This window comes from Panulirus ornatus, chromosome 11 (genome assembly GCF_036320965.1).
Source record: "Panulirus ornatus isolate Po-2019 chromosome 11, ASM3632096v1, whole genome shotgun sequence".
Taxonomy (NCBI): Eukaryota; Metazoa; Arthropoda; class Malacostraca; order Decapoda; family Palinuridae; genus Panulirus; species Panulirus ornatus.
The window spans coordinates 40,078,021-40,092,910 of record NC_092234.1 but is presented as its reverse complement, the minus strand read 5'-3'; the positions used below and the strand labels follow the sequence as shown (position 1 = coordinate 40,092,910).

Here is a 14,890-nt window from a genome sequence, read left to right as displayed (position 1 = left end):
CCTCTCTCCTTCTCTCCATGTGACCAAACCATTTCAATACACCCTCTTCTGCTCTCCTAACCACACTCTTTTTATTACCACTTACCACACATCTCTCTTACCCTTTCATTACTTACTCGATCAAACCACCTCACACCACATATTGTCCTCAAACATCTCGTTTCCAACACATCCACACTCCTCCGCACAACCCTATCTATAGTTGACGCCTCGCAACCATATAACATTGTTGGAAGCACTTCTTTCAAACACACCCATTTTTGCTTTCCAAGACAATGTTCTCGCCTTCCACACATTTTTCAACGCTCCCAGAACTTTTGCCCCCTCCCCCACCCTGTGACTCACTTCCGCTTCCATGGTTCCATCCACTGCCAAATCCACTCCCAGATATCTGAAACACTTCACTTTAAACCGAAAATACATCATGGCGGTAATCTTGAAAGCAGCATTAGATCACAGATTTTGGTTGTTTTCGGTTTGAAAGCATTCATAGTTGTAGATCATTCATTTTTTTTTTTTTTTGCTTTAGTCTAATTCTGTATAGATTGATTACTTTGTTTACATAGTGTTTTGCATGTTTAATTTTTTCAAATGTCATCAGAGAAGGGATTTAAGTCTCCACCACGTGTGAAGACTTATGAAAAAGCTGAAGTGAGGAAGTACATGGAGGTCAAGCGATCAGAACGTCTTAAGAGCCACAAAGAACTACAGGTGCAACGTGAACAAGAAAGAATAAAGAGGAAGGAGAGGTTAAGGGTAAGTTCATTGTTACACATTAGGTATGATACATTAAAGCTTCATGCTATTCAAATGAGCTGTAATTTGTAAGTCTTTAGTCACATTTCCCCTCCAAAAAATTCTAATTCCAATTCTTATTGGATAGAAATCATCAAAAATGAAAAATAAACCTCATTTAGCAGTTATAGTTCCTTTGAGTTCCCTGTACAATTTAGACCACTCCCTAACATTACCTTATGCTGACAGCTCCCTCCACTTCATATGACGCACTGAGTCTGTTGCTTATATAATGCATACTAGAATATGATTACATACAGAAATATATTACATACAGAATATATGGTGTGGGAGGTAAGTTGTTAGAAGCAGTGAAAAGTTTTTATCGAGGATGTAAGGCATGTGTACGTGTAGGAAGAGAGGAAAGTGATTGGTTCTCAGTGAATGTAGGTTTGCGGCAGGGGTGTGTGATGTCTCGATGGTTGTTTAATTTGTTTATGGATGGGGTTGTTAGGGAGGTGAATGCAAGAGTTTTGGAAAGAGGGGCAAGTATGAAGTCTGTTGGGGATGAGAGAGCTTGGGAAGTGAGTCAGTTGTTGTTCCCTGATGATACAGCGCTGGTGGCTGATTCATGTGAGAAACTGCAGAAGCTGGTGACTGAGTTTGGTAAAGTGTGTGAAAGAAGAAAGTTAAGAGTAAATGTGAATAAGAGCAAGGTTATTAGGTACAGTAGGGTTGAGGGTCAAGTCAATTGGGAGGTGAGTTTGAATGGAGAAAAACTGGAGGAAGTGAAGTGTTTTAGATATCTGGGAGTGGATCTGGCAGCGGATGGAACCATGGAAGCGGAAGTGGATCATAGGGTGGGGGAGGGGGCGAAAATTCTGGGAGCCTTGAAGAATGTGTGAAAGTCGAGAACATTATCTCGGAAAGCAAAAATGGGTATGTTTGAAGGAATAGTGGTTCCAACAATGTTGTATGGTTGCGAGGCGTGGACTATGGATAGAGTTGTGCGCAGGAGGATGGATGTGCTGGAAATGAGATGTTTGAGGACAATGTGTGGTGTGAGGTGGTTTGATCGAGTAAGTAACGTAAGGGTAAGAGAGATGTGTGGAAATAAAAAGAGCGTGGTTGAGAGAGCAGAAGAGGGTGTTTTGAAATGGTTCGGGCTCATGGAGAGAATGAGTGAGGAAAGATTGACCAAGAGGATATATGTGTCGGAGGTGGAGGGAACGAGGAGAAGAGGGAGACCAAATTGGAGGTGGAAAGATGGAGTGAAAAAGATTTTGTGTGATCGGGGCCTGAACATGCAGGAGGGTGAAAGGAGGGCAAGGAATAGAGTGAATTGGAGCGATGTGGTATACCGGGGTTGACATGCTGTCAGTGGATTGAATCAAGGCATGTGAAGCGTCTGGGGTAAACCATGGAAAGCTGTGTAGGTATGTATATTTGCGTGTGTGGACGTATGTATATACATGTGTATGGGGGTGTGTTGGGCCATTTCTTTCGTCTGTTTCCTTGCGCTACCTCGCAAACGCGGGAGACAGCGACAAAGCAAAAAAAAAAAAAAAAAAAAAAATTATACCTTCATTTCCATAATTAAATTTTCTGAGTTATAGTCTTTGAAACTAAGCATACTGATATCATATTGATGAGCAGACAAAAGCCTTTAGTTATCTTCATCTTCCATCTCCTTTCCATGTGTTTCTTAACCATTTGCATTTCTGAGAAATATGAATTCTCTGATGAATATGAAAATATAAAAATGTCTTTTGTTTAGAATGGTAGGACCAAGCAGTTGCTAAAGCTAATGAGTTTTCCAGGTTTTAAATAGTGTGTATTATGGAGGATTCTGAAGATTTAGCATATAGTAAAGTCTGGAAATGCTAGCTAATTCTATGTACAGAATATAGTTATAAAATTCACAGCACTCTTATACTAACATAATGATCCTTTTTTAAGAGAAAATACCAAAAAAGAAAAAATATTGCTGTATCTAACTCCTTTCCTTATTATACTGAGTATATTCAAACCAAGAGTTTGTTTAAACAATAAGGATACATCTTATATCTCAGAGCATATCTCAATCAAACCTTTCACCTTTTTTTTAAGCTTTCTTGCTTGTTTGTGTCATTTCTTTCGCACAAGTCATTTCCTTTAAACCTAAGACTGCCATGAATTTTCTTAGTTTGCTGCTCCAAGAAATGATCAGATATCCTTCATACTCCACCTCTCAGCATCACAGCTATCAGCTTTTCTGCACGCACATTATCCAGTAATGCCCGTTAACTAACAACCCTTTCACCAAAGGTGTACTTATACAGTCCTGGCAGAAAAAATTGGCATGAGGGGGCCTATGCCAGTATTTTTCACCTGTTTGTATTGTACCCCAGAAACATAACTCTGAAATAGTGAAAAATACTGGGGCAGCTCATGGACCTTAGTGGGGAGGGGGTAACCTTGGGGTAGCAACAAGTGGCAGTCAGTCTGTTTGGAGCTATTATGGTGGTTTTTCTCTTGTCCCCCTTATGTCTGCTTTTTTACCCTACCCACATGTGCTTTGGGGTGGGGTTTGTGCTGCAGTTCTGGCCCTAAGGACTTATCTAAAGAGGATATTGCTGTACAAGGCAGGGAAGTGTAATAAAGAAATAGCTGAAACTACAAGACTGACACTACAAAGTGTGCAAAGATGGATAGAGTGCTTCATTAATGGAGGTGGCATTGACATTCCTACCCAGAAGAAACGACCTGGTTGACCTCGTATCACTTCCCAATGCACTCTGGAGATTATCCAAGATCAAGTAGACAAGAATCCATGTACTTCAGCATGATAGTTAAAGGAAAACAATCTTAGGCAACTTGCTCATGTGTCTGTACATACTTTTCGTAGCTGGCCTCATGATGACATGAAATTCAAGAGGTGTATGCCTCGCTAGAAACCACTTCTGACAGACCATCAGCGCAAGAATAGACTCACATTTGATAAGAAATATTTGCAGTGGGACAACAAAAATTGGAAGAAAGTGTCATGGTCTGGTGAGGCTACATTTGATGGTAGTGGCAGCTGTAGAGGCAAAATGTGCTGGAAGCCAGGTAGTGACCCGTACGACCCTAAGTATATTTGTTAGAGGTGCAGACTTCAGAAGATTGGCAGAAACAAATGCTTATTGATATTTGATTTGATTAATGATTAGAATACAAGTCTGCCCCTATAAAGATTTCCTTGCTTGGGAGCTTTTTTTAATATTTATTTTATCATTTCAGGAGCTTGCAATTAAAACCAAACAATTGGCACAGACATGCAGGAAAACAGAAAATAATGAATTACCATTTGCTTTGGAGAAGAATAATATGCAGGTATTTTGATGTTCTCATGATTTATGTTCTTCCCATTTTCACTGTTTAGGCGTATCAGTTTTCTTTGTTTAATGGTAAAGTAGGAACAGTGTATTGATATAACTCATGTCCTTATTGTGATGGTAGAGGTATGTGACCGTTTATTTAGCTTCCCTAAATCTGAAATTTTCCTAGATATGGCTACGATGTTGAATACTGGGGTCGACATGCTGTCAATGGATTAAACCAGGGCATGTGAAGCGTATGGGGTAAACCTTGGAAAGTTTTGTGGGGCCTGGATGTGGAAAGGGAGCCATGGTTTCGGTGCATTACACATGACAGCTAGAGACTGAGTGTTAACGAATGTAGCCTTTGTTGTCTTTTCCTAGCACTACCTCGCCCGCATGCGGGGTGAGGGGAGTGCCATTTCATGTGTGCATGGTGGCGACGGGAATGAATAAAGGCAGCAAGTATGAATATGTACATGTGTATATATACACGTGTATATACATACACGTCCACACACGCACATATACATACCTGTACATCTCAACGTATACATATATATACACACACAGACATATACATATATACACATGTGCATAATTCATATTGTCTGCCTTTATTCATTCCCATTGCCACCCGGCACACATGAAATAACAACCCCCTCCCCCCTCATGTGCCCGAGGTAGCGCTATGAAAAGACAACAAAGGCCACATTCGTTCACACTCAGTCTCTAGCTGTCATGTAATAATGCACTGAAACCACAGCTCCCTTTCCACATCCAGGCTCCACAGAACTTTCCATGGTTTACCCCAGACGCTTCACATGCCCTGGTTCAATCCATTGACAGCACATTGACCCCGGTATGCCACATCGTTTCAATTCACTCTATTCCTTGCACGCCTTTCACCCTCCTGCATGTTCAGGCCCCCAATCACTCAAAATCTTTTTCACTCCATCTTTCCACCTCCAATTTGGTCTCCCACTTCTTCTCGTTCCCTCCACCTCCGACACATATATCCTCTTGGTCAATCTTTCCTCACTCATTCTCTCCTTGTGCCCAAACCATTTCAAAACACCCTCTTCTGCTCTCTCAACCAAGCTCTTTTTATTTCCACACATCTCTCTTACCCTTACGTTACTTACTTGATCAGACCACCTCACACCACACATTGTCCTCAAACATCTCATTTCCAGCACATCCATCCTCCTGCGCACAACTCTATCCATAGCCCACGCCTCGCAACCATACAACATTGTTGGAACCACTATTCCTTCAAACATACCCATTTTTGCTTTCCGAGATAATGTTCTCGACTTCCACACATTCTTCAAGGCTCCCAGAATTTTCGCCCCCTCCCCCACCCTATGATCCACTTCCGCTTCCATGGTTCCATCCACTGCCAGATCCACTCCCAGATATCTAAAACACTTTACTTCCTCCAGTTTTTCTCCATTCAAACTTACCTCCCAATTGACTTGACCCTCAACCCTACTGTACCTAATAACCTTGCTCTTATTCGCATTTACTCTTAACTTTCTTCTTTCGCACACTTTACCAAACTCAGTCACCAGCTTCTGCAGTTTCTCACATGAATCAGCCACCAGCGCTGTATCATCAGCGAACAACAACTGACTCACTTCCCAAGCTCTCTCATCCCCAACAGCCTTCATACTTGCCCCTCTTTCCAAAACTCTTGCATTTACCTCCCTAACAACCCCATCCATAAACAAATTAAACAACCATGGAGACATCACACACCCCTGCCACAAACCTACATTCACTGAGAACCAATCACTTTCCTCTCTTCCTACACGTACACATGCCTTACATCCTCGATAAAAACTTTTCACTGCTTCTAACAACTTGCCTCCCACACCATATATTCTTAATACCTTCCACAGAGCATCTCTATCAACTCTATCATATGCCTTCTCCAGATCCATAAATGCTACATACAAATCCATTTGCTTTTCTAAGTATTTCTCACATACATTCTTCAAAGCAATGACCTGATCCACACATCCTCAACCACTTCTGAAACCACACTGCTCTTCCTCAATCTGATGCTCTGTACATGCCTTCACCCTCTCAATCAATACCCTCCCATATAATTTCCCAGGAATACTCAACAAACTTATACCTCTGTAATTTGAGCACTCACTCTTATCCCCTTTGCCCTTGTACAGTGGCACTATGCACGCATTCCGCCAATCCTCAGGCACCTCACCATGAGTCATACATACATTGAATAACCTTACCAACCAGTCAATAATACAATCACCCCCTTTTTCAATAAATTCCACTGCAATACCATCCAAACCTGCTGCCTTGCCGGCTTTCATCTTCCGCAAAGCTTTTACTACCTCTTCTCTGTTTACCAAGTCATTTTCCCTAACCCTCTCACTTTGCACACAACCTCGACCAAAACACCCTATATCTGCCACTCTATCATCAAACACATTCAACAAACCTTCAAAATACTCACTCCATCTCCTTCTCACATCACCACTACTTGTTATCACCTCCCCACTTGCGCCCTTCACTGAAGTTCCATTTGCTCCCTTGTCTTACGCACTTTATTTACCTCCTTCCAGAACATCTTTTTATTCTCCCTAAAATTCAATGATACTCTCTCACCCCAACTCTCATTTGCCCTCTTTTTCACCTCTTGCACCTTTCTCTTGACCTCCTGTCTCTTTCTTTTATACATCTCCCACTCAGTTGCATTTTTTCCCTGCAAAAATCGTCCAAATGCCTCTTTCTTCTCTTTCACTAACAATCTTACTTCTTCATCCCACCACTCACTACCCTTTCTAATCAACCCACCTCCCACTCTTCTCATGCCACAATCATCTTTTGCGCAATCCATCACTGATTCCCTAAATACATCCCATTCCTCCCCCACTCCCCTTACTTCCATTGTTCTAACCTTTTTCCATTCTGTACTCAGTCTCTCCTGGTACTTCCTCACACAAGTCTCCTTCCCAAGCTCACTTACTCTCACCACCCTCTTCACCCCAACATTCACTCTTCTTTTCTGAAAACCCATACAAATCTTCACCTTAGCCTCCACAAGATAATGATCAGACATCCCTCCAGTTGCACCTCTCAGCACATTAACATCCAAAAGTCTCTCTTTCGCGCTCCTGTCAATTAACATGTAATCCAATAACGCTCTCTGGCCATCTCTCCTACTTACATAAGTATACTTATGTATATCTCGCTTTTTAAACCAGGTATTCCCAATCACCAGTCCTTTTTCAGCACATAAATCTACAAGCTCTTCACCATTTCCATTTGCAACAATGAACACCCCATGTATACCAATTATTCCCTCAACTGCCACATTACTCACCTTTGCATTCAAATCACCCATCACTATAACCCGGTCTCAGTGCATCAAAACCACTAACACACTCATTCAGCTGCTCCCAAAACACTTGCCTCTCATGATCTTTCTTCTCATGCCCAGGTGCATATGCACCAATAATCACCCATCTCTCTCCATCAACTTTCAGTTTTACCCATTTTAATCGAGAATTTACTTTCTTACATTCTATCACATACTCCCACAACTCCTGTTTCAGGAGTACTGCTACTCCTTCCCTTGCTCTTGTCCTCTCACTAACCCCTGACTTTACTCCCAAGACATTCCCAAACCACTCTTCCCCCTTACCCTTGAGCTTCGTTTCACTCAGAGCCAAAAAATCCAGGTTCCTTTCCTCAAACATACTACCTATCTCTCCTTTTTTCACATCTTGGTTACATCCACACACATTTAGACACCCCAGTCTGAGCCTTCGAGGAGGATGAGCACTCCCCGCGTGACTCCTTCTTCTGTTTCCCTTTTTTTTTTTTTTTTTTTTTTTCCGCGTATGCGAGGTAGCGCAAGGAAACAGACGAAAGAAATGGCCCAACCCACCCCCATACACATGTATATACATACGTCCACACACGCAAATATACACACCTACACAGCTTTCCATGGTTCACCCGAGACGCTTCACATGCCCTGATTCAATCCACTGACAGCACGTCAACCCCGGTATACCACATCGCTCCAATTCACTCTATTCCTTGCCCTCCTTTCACCCTCCTGCATGTTCAGGCCCCGATCACACAAAATCTTTTTCACTCCATCTTTCCACCTCCAATTTGGTCTCCCTCTTCTCCTCGTTCCCTCCACCTCCGACACATATATCCTCTTGGTCAATCTTTCCTCACTCATCCTCTCCATGTGCCCAAACCATTTCAAAACACCCTCTTCTGCTCTCTCAACCACGCTCTTTTTATTTCCACACATCTCTCTTACCCTTACGTTACTTACTCGATCAAACCACCTCACACCACACATTGTCCTCAAACATCTCATTTCCAGCACATCCATCCTCCTGCGCACCACTCTATCCATAGCCCACGCCTCGCAACCATACAACATTGTTGGAACCACTATTCCTTCAAACATACACATTTTTGCTTTCCGAGATAATGTTCTCGACTTCCACACATTCTTCAAGGCTCCCAGAATTTTCGCCCCCTCCCCCACCCTATGATCCACTTCCGCTTCCATGGTTCCATCCGCTGCCAGATCCACTCCCAGATATCTAAAACACTTCACTTCCTCCAGTTTTTCCCATTTTAGAAAGTTAAAAAATACAAGGAGGGGAGGATTTCTGGCCCCCCGCTCCCGTCCCCTCTAGTCGCCTTCTACGACATGCGAGGAATGCGTGGGAAGTATTCTTTCACCCCATCCCCTATCCCCTATCCCTATTATTACTTACTTGATCAAACCACCTCACACCACATATTGTCCTCAAACATCTCATGTCCACTATTCCTTCAAAAATACCCATTCTTGCTTTCCTAGATAATTTTCTCGACTTCCACATATTCTTCAATGCTCCCAGAACTTTCGCCCCCTCCCCCACCCTATGATTCACTTCTGCTTCCATGGTTCCATCTGCTGCCAAATCCACTCCCAAATATCCAAAACACTTCACTTCCTCCAGTTTTTCTCCATTCAAACTTACCTCCCAATTGACTTGTCCCTCAACCCTACTGTACCTAATAATTACCTTGCTCTTATTCACATTTACTCTCGGCTTTCTTCTTTCACACACTTTACCAAACTCAGTCACCAGCTTCTGCAGTTTCTCACACGAATCAGCTACCAGCGCTGTATCATCAGCGAACAACTGACTCACTTTCCAAGCTCTCTCATCCGCAACAGACTGCATACTTGCCCCTCTTTTCAAAACTCGCATTTACCTCCCTAACAACTCCATCCATAAACAAATTAAACAACCATGGAGACATCACACACCCCTGCCGCAAACCTACATTCACTGAGAACCAATCACTTTCCTCTCTTCCCACATGTACACATGCTGTACATCCTGGATAAAAACTTCTCACTGCTTCTAACAACTTGCCTCCCACACCATATATTCTTAATACCTTCCACAGAGCATCTCTATCAACTCTATCGTATGCCTTCTCCAGATCCATAAATGCTACATACAAATCCATTTGCTTTTCTAAGTATTTCTCACATACATTCTTCAAAGCAATGACCTGATCCACACATCCTCTACCACTTCTGAAACCACACTGCGCTTCCCCAATCTGATGCTCTGTACATGCCTTTACCCTCTCAATCAATACCCTCCCATATAATTTCCCAGGAATACTCAACAAACTTATACCTCTAATTGGAGCACTCACTTTTATCCCCTTTGCCTTTGTACAATGGCACTATGCAAGCATTCCGCCAAGCCTCAGGCACCTCACAATGAGTCACATATACATTAGATAACCTTACCAACCAGTCAACAATACAGTCACCCCATTTTTTAATAAATTCCACTGCAATACCATCCAAACCCACTGCCTTGCTGGCTTTCATCTTCCGCAGAGCTTTTGCTACCTCTTCTCTGTTTATCAAGTCATTTTCCCTAACCCTCTCACTTTGCAGTCCACCTCGACCTAAAACGCCCTATATCTGCCACTGTATCATCAAACACATTCAACACACCTTAAAAATACTCACTCCATCTCCCTCTCACATCACCACTGCTTGTTATCACCTCCCCATTTGCCCCCTGTACTGAAGTTCCCATTTGTTCCCTTGTCTTATGCACTTAATTTACCTCCTTCCAAAACATCTTTTTATTTTCTCTAAACTTTAATGATACTCTCTCTCGCCCCAACTCTCATTTGCCCTCTTTTTCACCTCTTGCACCTTTCTCTTGACCTCCGGCCTCTTTCTTTTTACATCTCCCACTCATTTGCATTATTTCCCTGCAAAAATCGTCCAAATGCCTCTCTCTTCTCTTTCACTAATAATCTTACTTCTTCATCCCACCACTCACTACCCTTTCTAATCTGCCCACCTCCCATGCTTCTCATGCCACAAGCATCTTTTCTGCAAGCCATCACTGCTTCCCTAAATACATCCCATTCGTCCCCCACTCCCCTTACATCCTTTGCTCTCACCTTTTTCCATTCTGCACTTCATCTCTCCTGGTACTTCCTCACACAAGTCTCCTTTCCAAGCTCACGTGCTCTCACTACTCTCTTCACCCCAACATTCTCTCTTCATTTCTGAAGACCTCTACAAATCTTCACTTTTGCCTCCACAAGATAATGATAAGACATCCCTCTAGTTGCCCCTCTCAGCACTTTAGCATCCAAAAGTCTCTCTTTCACTTGCCTGTCAATTAACACGTAATCCAAATACGCTCTCTTGCCATCTCTCCTACTTAAATACGTATACTTATATATATATTTTTTTTTTTTTGCTTTGTCGCTGTCTCCCGCGTTTGCGAGGTAGCGCAAGGAAACAGACGAAAGAAATGGCCCAACCCACCCCCATACACATGTATATACATACGTCCACACACGCAAAATATACATACCTACACAGCTTTCCATGGTTTACCCCAGACGCTTCACATGCCTTGATTCAATCCACTGACAGCACGTCAACCCCGGTATACCACATCGCTCCAATTCACTCTATTCCTTGCCCTCCTTTCACCCTCCTTCATGTTCAGGCCCCGATCACACAAAATCTTTTTCACTCCATCTTTCCACCTCCAATTTGGTCTCCCTCTTCTCCTCGTTCCCTCCACCTCCGACACATATATCCTCTTGGTCAATCTTTCCTCACTCATTCTCTCCATGTGCCCAAACCATTTCAAAACACCCTCTTCTGCTCTCTCAACCACGCTCATTTTATTTCCACACATCTCTCTTACCCTTACGTTACTTACTCGATCAAACCACCTCACACCACACATTGTCCTCAAACATCTCATTTCCAGCACATCCATCCTCCTGCGCACAACTCTATCCATAGCCCACGCCTCGCAACCATACAACATTGTTGGAACCACTATTCCTTCAAACATACTCATTTTTGCTTTCCGAGATAATGTTCTCGACTTCCACACATTCTTCAAGGCTCCCAGAATTTTCGCCCCCTCCCCTACCCTATGATCCACTTCCGCATCCATGGTTCCATCCACTGCCAGATCCACTCCCAGATATCTAAAACACTTCACTTCCTCCAGTTTTTCTCCATTCAAACTCACCTCCCAATTGACTTGACCCTCAACCCTACTGTACCTAATAACCTTGCTCTTATTCACATTTACTCTTAACTTTCTTCTTTCACACACTTTACCAAACTCAGTCACCAGCTTCTGCAGTTTCTCACATGAATCAGCCACCAGCGCTGTATCATCAGCGAACAACAACTGACTCACTTCCCAAGCTCTCTCATCCCCAACAGACTTCATACTTGCCCCTCTTTCCAAAACTCTTGCATTCACCTCCCTAACAACCCCATCCATAAACAAATTAAACAACCATGGAGACATCACACACCCCTGCCGCAAACCTACATTCACTGAGAACCAATCACTTTCCTCTCTTCCTACACGTACACATGCCTTAAATCCTCGATAAAAACTTTTCACTGCTTCGAACAACTTGCCTCCCACACCATATATTCTTAATACCTTCCACAGAGCATCTCTATCAACTCTATCATATGCCTTCTCCAGATCCATAAATGCTACATACAAATCCATTTGCTTTTCTAAGTATTTCTCACATACATTCTTCAAAGCAAACACCTGATCCACACATCCTCTACCACTTCTGAAACCACACTGCTCTTCCCCAATCTGATGCTCTGTACATGCTTTCACCCTCTCAATCAATACCCTCCCATATAATTTACCAGGAATACTCAACAAACTTATACCTCTGTAATTTGAGCACTCACTCTTATCCCCTTTGCCTTTGTGCAATGGCACTATGCACGCATTCCGCCAGTCCTCAGGCACCTCACCATGAGTCATACATACATTGAATAACCTTACCAACCAGTCAATAATACAATCACCCCCTTTTTCAATAAATTCCACTGCAATACCATCCAAACCTGCTGCCTTGCCGGCTTTCATCTTCCGCAAAGCTTTTACTACCTCTTCTCTGTTTACCAAGTCATTTTCCCTAACCCTCTCACTTTGCACACAACCTCGACCAAAACACCCTATATCTGCCACTCTATCATCAAACACATTCAACAAACCTTCAAAATACTCACTCCATCTCCTTCTCACATCACCACTACTTGTTATCACCTCCCCACTTGCGCCCTTCACTGAAGTTCCATTTGCTCCCTTGTCTTACGCACTTTATTTACCTCCTTCCAGAACATCTTTTTATTCTCCCTAAAATTCAATGATACTCTCTCACCCCAACTCTCATTTGCCCTCTTTTTCACCTCTTGCACCTTTCTCTTGACCTCCTGTCTCTTTCTTTTATACATCTCCCACTCAGTTGCATTTTTTCCCTGCAAAAATCGTCCAAATGCCTCTTTCTTCTCTTTCACTAACAATCTTACTTCTTCATCCCACCACTCACTACCCTTTCTAATCAACCCACCTCCCACTCTTCTCATGCCACAATCATCTTTTGCGCAATCCATCACTGATTCCCTAAATACATCCCATTCCTCCCCCACTCCCCTTACTTCCATTGTTCTAACCTTTTTCCATTCTGTACTCAGTCTCTCCTGGTACTTCCTCACACAAGTCTCCTTCCCAAGCTCACTTACTCTCACCACCCTCTTCACCCCAACATTCACTCTTCTTTTCTGAAAACCCATACAAATCTTCACCTTAGCCTCCACAAGATAATGATCAAACATCCCTCCAGTTGCACCTCTCAGCACATTAACATCCAAAAGTCTCTCTTTCGCGCTCCTGTCAATTAACATGTAATCCAATAACGCTCTCTGGCCATCTCTCCTACTTACATAAGTATACTTATGTATATCTCGCTTTTTAAACCAGGTATTCCCAATCACCAGTCCTTTTTCAGCACATAAATCTACAAGCTCTTCACCATTTCCATTTGCAACAATGAACACCCCATGTATACCAATTATTCCCTCAACTGCCACATTACTCACCTTTGCATTCAAATCACCCATCACTATAACCCGGTCTCGTGCATCAAAACCACTAACACACTCATTCAGCTGCTCCCAAAACACTTGCCTCTCATGATCTTTCTTCTCATGCCCAGGTGCATATGCACCAATAATCACCCATCTCTCTCCATCAACTTTCAGTTTTACCCATTTTAATCGAGAATTTACTTTCTTACATTCTATCACATACTCCCACAACTCCTGTTTCAGGAGTACTGCTACTCCTTCCCTTGCTCTTGTCCTCTCACTAACCCCTGACTTTACTCCCAAGACATTCCCAAACCACTCTTCCCCCTTACCCTTGAGCTTCGTTTCACTCAGAGCCAAAAAATCCAGGTTCCTTTCCTCAAACATACTACCTATCTCTCCTTTTTTCACATCTTGGTTACATCCACACACATTTAGACACCCCAGTCTGAGCCTTCGAGGAGGATGAGCACTCCCCGCGTGACTCCTTCTTCTGTTTCCCTTTTTTTTTTTTTTTTTTTTCTCCCGCGTATGCGAGGTAGCGCAAGGAAACAGACGAAAGAAATGGCCCAACCCACCCCCATACACATGTATATACATACGTCCACACACGCAAATATACACACCTACACAGCTTTCCATGGTTCACCCGAGACGCTTCACATGCCCTGATTCAATCCACTGACAGCACGTCAACCCCGGTATACCACATCGCTCCAATTCACTCTATTCCTTGCCCTCCTTTCACCCTCCTGCATGTTCAGGCCCCGATCACACAAAATCTTTTTCACTCCATCTTTCCACCTCCAATTTGGTCTCCCTCTTCTCCTCGTTCCCTCCACCTCCGACACATATATCCTCTTGGTCAATCTTTCCTCACTCATCCTCTCCATGTGCCCAAACCATTTCAAAACACCCTCTTCTGCTCTCTCAACCACGCTCTTTTTATTTCCACACATCTCTCTTACCCTTACGTTACTTACTCGATCAAACCACCTCACACCACACATTGTCCTCAAACATCTCATTTCCAGCACATCCATCCTCCTGCGCACCACTCTATCCATAGCCCACGCCTCGCAACCATACAACATTGTTGGAACCACTATTCCTTCAAACATACACATTTTTGCTTTCCGAGATAATGTTCTCGACTTCCACACATTCTTCAAGGCTCCCAGAATTTTCGCCCCCTCCCCCACCCTATGATCCACTTCCGCTTCCATGGTTCCATCCGCTGCCAGATCCACTCCCAGATATCTAAAACACTTCACTTCCTCCAGTTTTTCCCATTTTAGAAAGTTAAAAAATACAAGGAGGGGAGGATTTCTGGCCCCCC

At 43.1% G+C, this 14,890-nt stretch overlaps 1 protein-coding gene across 2 annotated transcripts in view; it reads left to right on the top strand.

Annotated features, from left to right (window-relative positions):
• Positions 1-14,890, top strand: part of LOC139751415 (uncharacterized) — a 217,508-nt gene that overhangs the window by 96,782 nt on the left and 105,836 nt on the right. For both annotated transcript variants that reach the window (XM_071666807.1, XM_071666806.1), the window contains 2 exons: positions 602-756; positions 3,997-4,089. In XM_071666807.1, the coding sequence (XP_071522908.1) occupies positions 602-756; positions 3,997-4,089 (248 nt within the window). The remainder of the gene's footprint in view (positions 1-601; positions 757-3,996; positions 4,090-14,890) is intronic.